The 13,706-nt window shown below is 44.0% G+C and overlaps 1 protein-coding gene across 1 annotated transcript in view; it reads right to left on the bottom strand.

The window, feature by feature from the left end:
* The window catches only part of LOC149448718 (serine/threonine-protein kinase N1-like), a 128,194-nt gene extending 115,646 nt beyond the window's left edge, over positions 1 to 12,548 (bottom strand). Inside the window, exon 1 of the mRNA XM_089651777.1 lies at positions 12,239 to 12,548. Within this exon, the coding sequence (XP_089507903.1) occupies positions 12,239 to 12,274 (36 nt within the window). The 5' untranslated portion in view covers positions 12,275 to 12,548. The remainder of the gene's footprint in view (positions 1 to 12,238) is intronic.
* Positions 12,549 to 13,706: the final 1,158 nt, after the last annotated feature.

Consider the following 13,706-nt stretch of genomic DNA (forward strand, 5'->3'; position numbering starts at 1 on the left):
AGCAATGGCAGCCACCATTTTCCTCTCAATATAGATTTTTTTTTTAATGTGTATACATCTATAAATAATATCAAATTCTTTAAATTCCAGTGTAGACACAAAACACTACAGCTAGGTTCACATCTGTGTGGGTGGTGCCGCTGCGGGACCCGCATAAATACCGGCAGCTGCAACCACCCACAAAGAAAAATGCGGGAACCGGCGGGAAGATGCCATTAATCCTAATGGCACGCTGCCCGTACTGGAATTTGCGACTGTACTGGGAACCTCGGTTCCCATGCAGCCTGCAATTTCAAAAATAATTCAGGGACTTCTTTCTTGCGTGTCCTGGGGCACTGCAGCCTGTTCAAATGAATGGGCTCTCATGCCCCCGCATATCGCAGCCTGCTCGGCTGTACGGGTGTGAATCTGGCTACATCTGAAGCATGAACGTCATGCTGTATATGGTCCAGGGGCGGACTGACAACTCATGGGGCCCCCCGGGCAATAGGGGATCATGGGGCCCCTGTGTCCTCGTCCAAACTCAAAGCACATCCAAAAAAGCCTATAAAATGTACCAGGGGCATTCATGGGGCCCCCTACTGACCCCGGGCAGTGCCCGAGTGCTTGAATGGTCTGTCCGCCCCTGATAGGGTCATAATACAACTCTAATACATTCTATGGGGTTGATTTACTAAAACTGGAGTGCAAAATCTGCTGCAGCTCTGCATAGAAACCAATCAGCTTCCAGTTTGTTTGTTTTTTTTGTCATAGCTTAACCACGTGAGCTTTGGAACATTTTACCCCCTTCATGACCTGGATATTTTTGCTATTCGACACTGTGCTACTTTAACTGGTAATTGTGCAGTCATGTAACACTGTACCCGAATTAATTTTTTTTTTCACACAAATAGAGCTTTCTTTTGGTGGCATTTGATCACCACTGGGATTTTTATTTTTTGTGATTTAAATGAAAAAAAGACCGAAAATTAAAAAAAACAAACAAACAATATTTTTTACTTACATATCATAACATATCCAATAAAAAAAAATGTAAAAAAAATCAAATTTCTTCATAAATTTTGACCAAAATGTATTCTGCTACATGTTTTTGATAAATAAGAGTATATTGATTGGTTTGCATGAAATTTATAGCACCTCCAAACTATAATATATATACTGACATTTTTATTTAAAAATGTTTTGCATACTACTAACGATTACTGACTTACGATAATGCGGTGGGCAATCTGACACTAACTGACACTGGGGGAGCTGATTAACTGCCACTAACATCACCAGTGACATTAATACAGTGATTGGTGATAATACTATACACTTGCACTGTACTAATGACACTGGCTGGGAGGGGGTTAACATCTAGGGCAATCAAGGGGTTAAATATGTGCCTAACAATGCATAATGTGTGTAAAGTGTAGATTTTACTACTAGATCTCTGTTTCTCGGTTCTGCTTTGCAGGGATGAGAAAATGACAGATCACACCCTCTGTACAGAGCTCTGTGCTGTTTACCAACACAGGGCTCTGTACTGTGATTAGCAGGTCCCAGCTGTGATTCATTGGCCAGGACTTGCTGACAGGCTCCCACTGTATAATCACAGCAGGTGCTGGCTGGGGGATATGTGTGTCCGAAAGTCAGAAGTAGTCAGCGACGTACGCGTACCTTGCTTTGCCTACAGCCGCCTCCCAGTCACAGTACATTGTGGGCAGAAGGGCACTAAGAACAAGCTGAACTTAAAAGCTGATTGGCTACCATGCACTGGTTCTTGTAGCTGGCCCTTTGATGGCACGCAGCAACGCATGTGCGCGGTCAGGGGGCTGGCTACAGGAACCCATAAGACAGCAGCCCCCTGAAGATGTAAGAAAAGACGTTGGTAGCACAGGTCCCGGTATGCAGAAGCGTATAGCAGGACAACACTGGATACGCTGGATGTGTGACTACATAAATATTGTATGGGTCTGGAATTAGTATTGTTTCTATCTGCTATTGAAAAGTTTAATTTCTGATGAACTGGTATGCAGGGGCGGACTGACCATTTGGGAACTCAGGCACTGCCCGAGGGCCCCGGGTCAGTAGGGGGCCCCATGAGATGCCCCTGGTACCTTTCATAGGCTTTTTTTGGGTGTGGTTTGAGTGTGGGCGAGGACACAGGGGCCCCATGATCCCCTATTGCCCGGGGGCCCCATGAGTTGTCAGTCCGCCCCTGCTGGTATGTTATCTTGTGAGACTCAATGGTGCTCTTTTTTGCTTTCCTCAACAGACACCTCATAGAAGCTCACAGCCATTGCCTGAAATGACAAAAGAAAAGGACAAGAGGCGCACCCCTAGTACACTGAGTATGGCAACTTTAAAGAGACAAGAGTAGGGTAATGGTGGCAATCATAGCCAAACATTAACATGGCTGCAAAGGGAGATAACCATCAGCAATTGGAAACACTTCAAACTGCTCAGGTACAAGGACATCAAGGGCCGCAAATGGTGCATTAAACATAAAACGACTTTAATATAATAAAAGCAATGATACTAATGGAAGCAGAGTGCTCCTGTAAATAGCCTCGGAAACGTGTTCCTGAACCTGCCATGGCCAGTGGTCAGGCTGCTATCCAGACACAGTCCCCCCTCAATACAGATCTATATACTGAGGACCTGCTTGAAGAAGTTGAACAGAGACATCCTCTCAGCCATGGACTGAAGCTCAGCTTCTATTTCTGGGTGTGTTAGGTAGGCAACGCGTTTCGGGTTCTATCCTTTGTCAAGCTTGCGGTTGTTTCCCTTGGCAATTATGGAAAGTATGACTATGATTGAATTCTTGTGAGTGCAACCATTACCCTTTTTTGTCTCTTTAAGGCTACGTTCACACTAGCGTTTTGTGCAGGTGGCAGAGAGGCGTTTGGGAAGAGTTTTTACCGCTTCCCAAATGCCTCTGGCAATTCTGCACATTGCAGCACATGGTGCTGTTCTAATGGGAGCGGTAGCGTCGCATCACGTCGCGGTGCGGCAAAACGGACACCTCTGGACGAATCAGGAGGCGTTGAAGCTGAACTTACATCCCCTACAGGCAGCATCGCTGGGGAGCATGGCCTTATTGCCATCTACAGCCTAATCATTTCATTGTGTTTGTACTGTATGTTTCATACATTGATTGTACAGGGTTTAAACAAGAATATGGAAACACTACATGATTTGCAGGTGTGAAAGTAATGACATGTTTTCCAATGAAAGTGGAAGTGAAGTAACATTCTTTTGCTTCTCCTGTGTGATGAGACACCTAGCTAACAGGTAGGAAGCCTCACTTTCGTCATTGACTGCTTGCATTGCTAGTAATACAGAATCATGTCAGAGCTTACTAAGCTTCAAAGGGGGCAAATTGTTGGTGCTGCTTAGTGATGCCTCTGTGACTGAAGTTGCCAGTTTATTTGCTGTGTCGCGAGGTACAGTATCAAAGGTTATGATGGTAAATACAGTTTCCAAACGTCGTATGAGAAGCATAAACACGGTCGACATGGACAACTGACCGAAAGAGACAAAAGGACATAAGGACACTGCTGCAAAAGTGACTGCAGAGCTAAATCTCAGTCCTACGAAGACTGAGATTAAGCTCTGCAGTAACTTTTGCAGCAGTTGTTTTATGTTATGGAGAAGTGGAGTGGGGGGTTGTAGTCCTCTCCTAGCGTGACAAGGCTGCTCCTCTATAGATAAAGTATGGTGAGTAAGCTTTGTCACCCTAGGAGAGGACGTATACTATCAGCAGGATCACCAGATAAAAATAAAGGAAAACAAACTTGAACAAAAGAAAACGAATGCAGCCATGGCATCTAATACTGGCCATACATGTTTTCTTCATTCACCCCACAGGCTGAATAAGTCATCTCCTCAATGCTATACAACAATTCCATGCTAGACAACAATGCTGGCTGAAGCTGTCGGAATGCCCAGACAGTGACTGCATCTGATTTGCTGTAACCACTTCTCAGCCAAGCACTATCCTTCAAGCTCTTTTGACAAGAGTTGATTAACTTCCCTAGCGGTATGATTATTTCCGATTTTTTTGTGCTGAAAGCGGTACATTTTTTTGCATGGAAATATGTAGTTTTTTATTGTAGGCTGTAATTTTTAGGAATAACTCACTGAAATCTGTCCGAACAAGAGTCTAGTAAACATCCCGGATATGATAAAATTTGAAACACGAAATCATAAATTATAATTTAATAACTAATCATAAAAAATAATAATATAATAATAATAAATTTAATTCAATAATATAATCAAACCAAAAACACTGAAATTTGAAATACAGAGGCAAATTCGCACATCGCTGAGCAAAGTCGCAAAATCGTTTTCAGTGTCTGATGATGAATTTCTCCACGAATCATTATCACTCAATTCTGCAAGTGGTTCTGATTTACTATCGCTGTTCTCTAGCTGGTCTAAAACCGCTTTTGATGTAAAGAGACGCTTTTTGGACGCCATGGACTTTTCTACGTTTCCAGGCAGAAAGAACAGACAAAATGCAGGCAGGGCACAGGACAAAGCACTCGGGACAAAATGTATGTGAAATGCATTGAAACAGCAATGTTTTACTATGTAATAATCATTTTTTAAAAAATGACATTTTTTTAAAATTTCAAATTGTTCCGGCGCCCGTACGTCCCGACGTCACAGGGACCAGAACACGGAAGCCGGATGCCGGCATCGGCCGGAGGAGATGGCCGGGGACGCTGCAGGGGGGACATTGCGGGAGCGAAGGACAAGGTAAGCTCTGCAGGGACTCCCTGAGCAACGCCGCATGGTAAGCCCGAGTGTAGCTCGGGGTTACCGCTCTTGGTACTCAAATTTTACCCTGAGCTACACTCGGGAATACCGCTAAGGAGGTTAAGTCCCCAGTCACAATGGTGCGACTTGTCATGCGATTTGATCGTTTCAAATGGCACGACAAGTTGCACCCTATTGTCTGCAATGGAATCAGTCAAATCGCAGCACTACTTTTTGCAAGTTCACATGCGACTTGCATAGACAACTGTGCATGAAGTCGCACCTTAAGTCACACAGACATCCAACTTTGTAATCATGAGACTTCAAGGGAAGTCACACAATTTCAAAGTTGGATTCAGTGTGACCGAAGACTAAAATCTGGCTCTTGTCGAGTCAGGTGGTGCTGACAGGGCCATCCAAAGAATTCATTTCAGCTGATTCAGCCAACATTCACCCCCAGTTCACACCTATGCGGCTGTGTGGGCCGTGTTTTGCTCGGGCATGAGAGCCTATTCATTTGAATGGACTCCCGTGCCCATGACACGTAGGGAAAGAAGTCCCTGCACTACTTTGGAAATTGTAGCCCACACGGGAACTTCGGTTCCCAGTACGGTTGCGTTTCCCAGTGCGGGCGGCATGTCATTAGAACTAATGACACCCGCCAGCGGGTCCGCAATTCTCTATGCGGGTGGTGCGGCTGCACGGATTTTCACAGATGTAAACCTAGGGTCAATCCTTGTAGTTCAACGTAATTGTAAGTCCTCATGCACACGGGACATTTTTACAGCGGCTGTTTTTGGTGTTTGATGTTTTTTTTCTACAGCCAGTAAACCCCACAGCATGTTATCCTATGTGTCCATGCACACATAGACTGGAATCAACGTTTTTTGGCTTGGCGGGGACATTTTTTGGTTGGAAATAAAACCCAAAAGTAGTGGGTTTCTAGAGGAGTTTTTCAGCTGTAAAAATGTTCTAACACTGAAAAACGCTGCAAAACGTGGTAAAACGCGGTAAAATACCACAAACCTGCGTTTTTGGACTTTTTTTCTTAAAAAAAACCTAAAAAAACCAAAAAAATGTAAACACGGAAAAATGCAGCTAAACGTAATGCACTAAAAAAAAGCTGAAAAACTCAAGTTGTTAATATATCTTTACACAGCTAACATTACCAGCGTTATCAAAACGTCCCGTGTGCATGAGTACTTAAGCTACAGTTTAAAAAAAAAAAAAAAAGCAAATATGTTATACTTACCTGTTGTATGGAATGGTTTTGCACAGAGCAGCCCTGATCCTCCTCTTCTTGGGTCCCCCACTGTCGCTTCTGGCTCTCTACTCTGTCAAGTGCCCACCATAGCAAGCCGCTTGCTATGGAGACACTCATGCGGGCTGGCTCCCAAGCCTTCTCTGTGTGTCCGTAGACACACACAGTGCGGCTTGCCTGCCCCGCCTCCTCACTGGCTGTGATTGACAGCAGTGGGAGCCAATGACTCCCACAGCTGTCTCTGAGGCAAAGAGGAGGGAGAAAGTTGAGAGAGCCGCTGCTCCCGTGGGCAGTGTTAGATCGAGATTGAGCTTAAGTAAGTATAACGAGGGGCTGGAGGGGAGGGGGGGCTGCACTCAGAAGGTAAAAAAAAGTCAGCCTACAGAACCACTTTGAGGACTTGTAAGGCTAGGTTCACACTGTAATGGGTCCGGGAATGTGTGTAAATCGCACACGTTTTCCGACCTGTGGACAAAATGCGTTGCTCTTTAGCAGACATACGGGGATGCCATTAATTCTTAAAGTGGAAGGGCCAGTCAAAATTTAAAGGTCAGCAGCCACAAAATCAGTAGCTGCTGACTTTTAAAAAACAGACACTAACCTGTCTCTCAATCCAGTGGTGTCCTCACCACAGCCGATTTCTCCGGCCGTGCTCTCTCTCCGGTGCCGGCATCTTCAGTGTGGACACCCGGCTGTGACAGCTGGCAGCTTCACAGTCAGGTGTCCACTGAGCATGTGCAATTAGCGCTGCACCCTTGTAAGTGGTCCCGTAGTCTCCTGGGACCTGTCACATGTCTCAGAAGACTACATGGAGGGAGGAGGGGGGGACAACATCAGCTTCTGATCACTTAGGTGACCGCAGCGGAAGTGGGAGGGGGGTACCTGTCAAAATCGGGTACCCCCTCCCCAAAGGTTCCAATCGGGAAAATCGAGTACCCCCTCCCCAAAAGGTTCCAAGCGGGAAAATCAGGTGCCCACTCTCCCAAGGTTCCAATCCTTAACGGGGAGCGGGGGGGAAAAGGCCTTAAAGTGGAACTTCCCCTTTTGGGTGGAGCTCCTCTTTAACCTTCTTAGCGGTAATCCCGAGTGTAGCTCGGGGTAAAATTTCTATACCAAGAGCGGTAACCCCGAGCTACACTTGGGCTTACCATGCGGAGCTGCTCAGGGGGTCCCTGCAGCACTTACCTTGTCCTTTGCTCCCGCGATGTGTCCCCTGCAGCGTCCCCGGCCATCTCCTCCGGCTGATGCTGGCATCCGGCTCCTGTGTTCCGGTCCCTGTGACGTCGGGACGTACGGGCGCCGGAACCGGCGGGAAATTTGAAATTTTTTAAAAATGTCATTTTTGCTGTCATTGCTGTTTCAACCCATTTCACATACATTTTGTCCCTACTGCTTTGTCCTGTGCCCTGCCTACATTTTGAATGTTCTTTCTGCCTGGAAACTTAGAAAAGTCCATGGCATCCAAAAATCGTCCCTTTATGTCAAAAGCGGTTTTAGTCCAGCTAGAGAACAGCGATAGTAAATCAGAACCACTTGCAGAATTGAGTGATAATGATTCGTGGGGAAATTCGTCATCAGACACTGAAAACGATTTTGCGACTTTGCTCAGCGATGTGCGAATTTGCCTCTGTATTTAAAATTTCTGTGTTTTTGGTTTGATTATATTATTGAATTAAATTTATTATTATATTATTATTTTTTATGATTATTTATTAAATTATAATTTATGATTTCGTGTTTCAAATTTTATCATACCCGGGATGTTTAATAGACTCTTGTTCGGACAGATTTCACTGAGTTATTCCTAAAAATTACAGCCTACAATAAAAAACTACATATTTCCATGCAAAAAAATGGTACCGCTTTCAGCACAAAAAATCGGAAAGAATCATACCGCCAAGGAGGTTAAAGGCACCCAATGCACATCATTAAGGATGCTTGTGGCTTCACAACCGGGTGTCCACTGAGCATGTGCGAATAGTGCTGCGCCCTTGTGAGTGGTAACATAGTCTTCTGGGACCTGTCACATGTCTCAGAAGACTACATGGAGGGAGGAGGGGGGACAACGTCCACTTCTGATCGCTTAGGTGATCGCAGCGGAAGTGGGTGGGGGTACCTGTCAAAATCAGGTACCCCCTCCCCAAAGGTTCCAGTCGGGTACCCCCTCCCCAAAGGTTCCAATTGGGAAAATCAGGTACCCCATCCCCAAAGGTTCCAATCGGGAAAATCAGGTACCCCCTCTCCAAAGGTTCCAATCCTTAACGGGGAGCGGGGGACAAGGCCTTAAAGTGGAACTTCCCCTTCTGGGTGGAGCTCCTCTTCAATGACACTCACATGCATCAGAAAACGCAATGCACTGACCACACAGAGCTACAACATCATGCGGTTCCATGTGGCTGTGTTTTTAAAAAGAGTTGCGGACTTTTTACTCACATTTCCCACAAGTAAAAGGGAAATATGTTATATATGGCATTTTTGTTCTTAGTTATGCTTGAAAATGGAGTAGCACTCACGTTAGGAAGAGTGGTCGATCTCTTACTATATCTAGTTGAGGTCTAGTGCAGACGTGTGGGTTGAAATGACTTTTTCCTGTACTAACTTTTTGCCATATGCCATTTTTTCTTTTGGTTGCTATTGATAACTGAGAGCCAGTGTCTCCTAAACAAAGACACATTCATAGTCAAGACCCCATCATTTAAAAAAAAAGAAAAAGTTGTGCACTTTTGGTTTGGTGTAACATGGATATACTTGGGTACAGGCCGACTTCGTTGTTTGAACATATAGAGTGTACATATAGAGTCTTGACTTCCGCAATAGCAGACTTCCTGACCCTCACCCCGCAGTGTTGCTTCATTAACCCATTATCATAAAACCCCCGCTGAGCTCCACTAGCTTTACAGAGTCACTTCAACAACTTTTACTGCAATTTCCTGCAGATCGTCACTCCCCTGCTGCCTCTGGCCTGGCCAAGAACATTTCCTGCTCTAGTAAACTTACCCCATTCAGACACATGCAGAGCATCTCCCAAGGATCCTTCCCCTGCTGCAGAGTGCAGACCTCCACAGTGTCCTTCATTAACCCTTAGCAGGCCTGGGCAGACCCTACCCTGTCTTGTCACCTGTCATGTTTCCGGTTTTACAGATCTCAGCAAACATCATACGCAGGAAGTCCGCAGACACACACGCGGCATTAAACACTGGTTCCAAGGATGTGAAGCCGAGATCTGTAAAACACAATCAGGTTCAATGCAGGCAATGTCACTGATCTAGAACCAAAGCAGGTCAAAACTGCTGCTTCCATCAGAGGCTTCTGAGACAGGTTTTTTACTGCAACAGATGCCATTCGATAAATGAAGTGAACTACCGACCAACTCACAAAGAGTCAGTGAATCAAAGCAACTAATCAGTAACCGCCATTCACTGGTCTAAGCCGCTAAATCTAAGCCGCTAAACTATGAAAAGTGAAATTGTGATTGGTTGTTATGCATTACAGCCTGCTAACAAGGCCAAAGTGCTTGGAATGTTAAAGCAATTGGAAACCCTCACCTTGTAAAACAACCCATTCAGTAAATGTATTTATTTTATACTACAGGTGCCTATATAGCACCATCATTTTATGCAGCGTTTTACATATATATTGTACAGTCACATCAGTCCCTAACCCTCAAGGGGTGTACAGTCTAAGGTCCCTAACTCACATTCATATATTAGGGCCAATTTAGACAGGATTCAATTAACCTACCAGCATGTCTTTGGAATGTGGGAGGAAACCAGAGTACCTGGAGGAAACCCACGCAGGCACAATGAGAACATGCAAACTCCAGGCAGGTGCTGCCGTGGTTGGGATTTGAACCAACCACGTTAACTCTGCCAACTGGAAGTGCTAACCATTCAGCTACTGCCCAGTAAATAGAAATAAAAGGCTAAACATTTGTGTATAGTTATAATAAACATTATAGATACCTTTTTTCCCTATTTTATAAGTCATAGCTTTCCCTGTATCCCAGCATAAGGAGCCGGAGGAGTAGAAACAGCAGTGCACTGATCTTCCCAGTGAATGGCTGTTTGGGGGGTTCAGGGGGTGTCAAGACAAGTCTGATCATTAGAAGAGAGCACGGTGAGTTCCCAGCATAGCTAGGGAACTGACCACACTGTGCACTCTGGCCTAGTATGGTCAATTTTTGATAGGAAAGCAGAGGGACTGGCAGGATCACCAGGGATTTCACACAAAGGAAGCAATACAAAGAGAACAGAATTTTTTTTTCATATAAATACATGGCACAGCAAGCACATATCAGGAACATGAAATGTTGAGTTTACATATTTATTAAAGCGGAGCTCAAGTCAAAATCTAAAAAAACTAAAAGTCAGCAGCTACAAAAACTGTAGCTGCTGACTTTTAAAAAATAGCCACTTACCTGTCCTTCAATCCAGCGGTATACTTACTGCAGCTGGGTTCATCGGCTTTCCTCGGTCCCCGGCACCGGCATCATAAGTGTGGGCACCCGGCTGTGACGATTTGCGGCTTCAAAGCTGAGTGCCCACTGCGCTGCACAAGTAGCGCTGCATCTTGTGAATGGTCCCGCAGTCTTCTGGGACCTGTCGTGGGTACCAAGTCAAACCTCATACCCCCCCCCCCGGCTCCCCAATATATATATATATATATATATATATATATAAATATATATATTTATATACAGTATATACATGTATATACTGTATGTATACACATATACACACGTTTTTTAATTTTTTTTCCCAAAAAGATAGTAGAGCGAGCGCTAAATGTAATATACAATACTAAAATTATATGTATCAATATGAATAAAAGTATAGCAGCTAGCACTCAGGGTATAGGTAACAGTCCCAGAATTGCAATCTCTAAAAAAATATTTTTTTTTCCATTTACGTTTCAATTTGAATAAACTTGTACGTATTGGCCTTGGTAGCAGGCTGCAAATTGAAAAAAAAAAAAAAATATATATATATATATATATATATACAGTATATGAATATATATGTGTGTGTATATATATATATATATATATATATATATATATATATATATACAGGGGTGGACTGACAACTCATGGGGCCCCCAGGCAATAGGGGATCATGGGGCCCCTGTTTCCTTTCCCAAACTCAAAAAAGCCTATGAAAAAGGTACCAGGGGCATCTCATGGGCCCCCCTACTGACCCCGGGCCCTCGGGCAGTGCCCGAGTTTCCAAATGGTCAGTCCGCCCCTGTATATATATAATTTCCCTGTTTACCAGGACCAATGTAACCAAACAGAAATTTATGGTCTTGCCCCATATAGATCAATCATTGATATTACCAGTGAACCTATATTTATATAAAGTGACGCTGTGCTTCTTTGTGATACGTAGCCATTGAGGGATAAACAGACATGGTGGTGGTGGGGGGCTTTATAAGAAGTGGACCAAACAATGACTACAGAATCAAATGCTTTATAATTTGGACAGGATACGTTTGTTAGTAAACTTTTTTTTACTGATTTCTATTGTTTCTATTGAATATTAAGAGCTTTCATGAAAGTACAATCATGCTAAGCACCACAGTGCATTGATACTCTAAACTGATAAACAATGAATGTAAAGTGATTAAAGGGTATTGATTATACTCATGCAGGACAATACAAGACTGCAGTTGTCAGCAACCTGTCATCACAAATCACAGTATGCGAATATAAAAACTAGACATGAAAATAGATACGGCTCAATCAATAAAGTACAATAAAGAGCAATGCGCTGAGAGGAGTGCCCAGAGCAACTGATCTTCGTTCATTTATCTAAAGTCAGATCAGCAAATGATAGATTTGGATTGCCGTTAGAACTCACCCAGGCACATGAATATACTTAAAAGAGAAAAAAAAACATAAAAAATAAAACCCATCTTGTTGGACTGTAACTCTAACTTTGCTTACTATAAACATAAAAAGAAATAAACACCATCTATGCAGAAAACAGAAAGTGTTAATAAAGAAAAAAATAAACATAACAAAAGAGTGCCAAACTTTTTAAGGTAACTAAAGATCCCAGTTGTGTCAAATCTTAAATGTGACTATAATAAAAGATATAACAACACCACAAACATAACACTAAAAAAGAAAGCATATCTCAGTAACAATCACAGATGACAGAAAAGAGTAACACTAAGCTAAAGAGGCATAATAAAACTGTGTGTGACTTGGCCAGACACCTGTACCTGTTCATCCTGCTCCTCAGTTGGGGTGTGTGGCATTATTTGACACACAATATGTGACACGCACTGTCAGGGTGTCACTGTGTTGTCACCGTTGTCGCTCTCCAGCCACACACAGGATGACATGGTGTGTCACACACACACACAGTGTGGCTCTCTCTCTTTGCTGGTCCCTCCCTGCATTTCCTGTAGATGGTTAGTGCTGCAGATCAAGCTGTGAGCATGTCATTGTCACCAGCGATGGCTCAGGTCACAGATCTAGCGCCCACTCTGTGCGAGTGCAGGGTATGATTGTAGTGTGGTGTGATGGGGATTAAAGAGGAGGGTCTACACAACAAGGAAATCTATTATTGGAGTGCACACCCTTCTTTGCCTTTATATCAGCCCTTGTGGTGGGACGGGGGATTTCTATATCCAGTAACATGAAACGCCTGTTCTGGCACACATGTGGACACCACAAACACAAAGCATGGGAGGATTTAAAGGGAAGCTTTTGTAAAAGATAAATCAGTGATTTTGGTTAGCTTTATAAAATAAAATCTTACAGATGTGTGTAAGGCCCAACATTTGTGCGTCTTAACATACGCCAAGCACACCAAAATAACAAACAATGGAGTTTTACGAGAATATTCATCAACTAATATACATCAAGTACAGTCCTGATGTCAGTTTTGAAACGAGTGGAATTGTGCAAAGTGTTTATAAGCCCAAAATCAAAAATGTAATATATCGCAGCTTACCAATCCTTAGATGTGATGGCTGCAGGGGCGGACTGACCATATGGAAACTCGGGCACTGCCCGAGGGCCCGGGGTCAGTAGGGGGCCCGATGAGATGCCCCTGGTACCTTTTTCATAGGCTTTTTTGAGTTTGGGCAAGGACACAGGGGCCCCATGATCCCCTATTGCCCGGGGGACCCATGAGTTGTCAGTCCGCCCCTGGATGGCTGCGTTCATTTTCTTTTTTTGTTTTTCTGTCCTTTGTTTTTACCTGGTGATCCGGCCAGTAAGGCCCCTTTTACACGGGGCGGATTCTGTTCTGATCAGCAGAGGATTCCCTGCTGATTGGAGCAGAGCGGGCAAATGACACATCTGTGTCTGCTCCGTTTCTGCAGAGTGGACACGGACAGAGCATGCTCTGCTCTATGGATGTCCAGGTGTAAATGGGCTCTGCTGCATTTACACCCGCTAAAAAAAAACAGACAGGGTTCCGTCCTCTTCCAATTAGACGGAGCACATCTGATGGTTGGGAAACCTGCCATTTAAACATGACTGCCCGCCGATCTGCTCTGTCTAAATGGAAGAGGACAGATCCCCTTCTGTTTTTTTTAGTAGACTGGATCAGACCTGGAATGCATGGACTGCACGTTCCAATCAGGTATGCCCAAAAAACTGACAGGCGGACCTGATCGGATCGCCCACGTGAAAGGATTGCCCAATCTTTTAACAGACCAAACTATCCTTCAAAAGTGA

The sequence above is a fragment of the Staurois parvus genome, unplaced genomic scaffold (assembly GCF_062004578.1).
Source record: "Staurois parvus isolate SC_StPar_1 unplaced genomic scaffold, SC_StPar_1.0 ptg000662l, whole genome shotgun sequence".
Lineage (NCBI taxonomy): Eukaryota > Metazoa > Chordata > Amphibia > Anura > Ranidae > Staurois > Staurois parvus.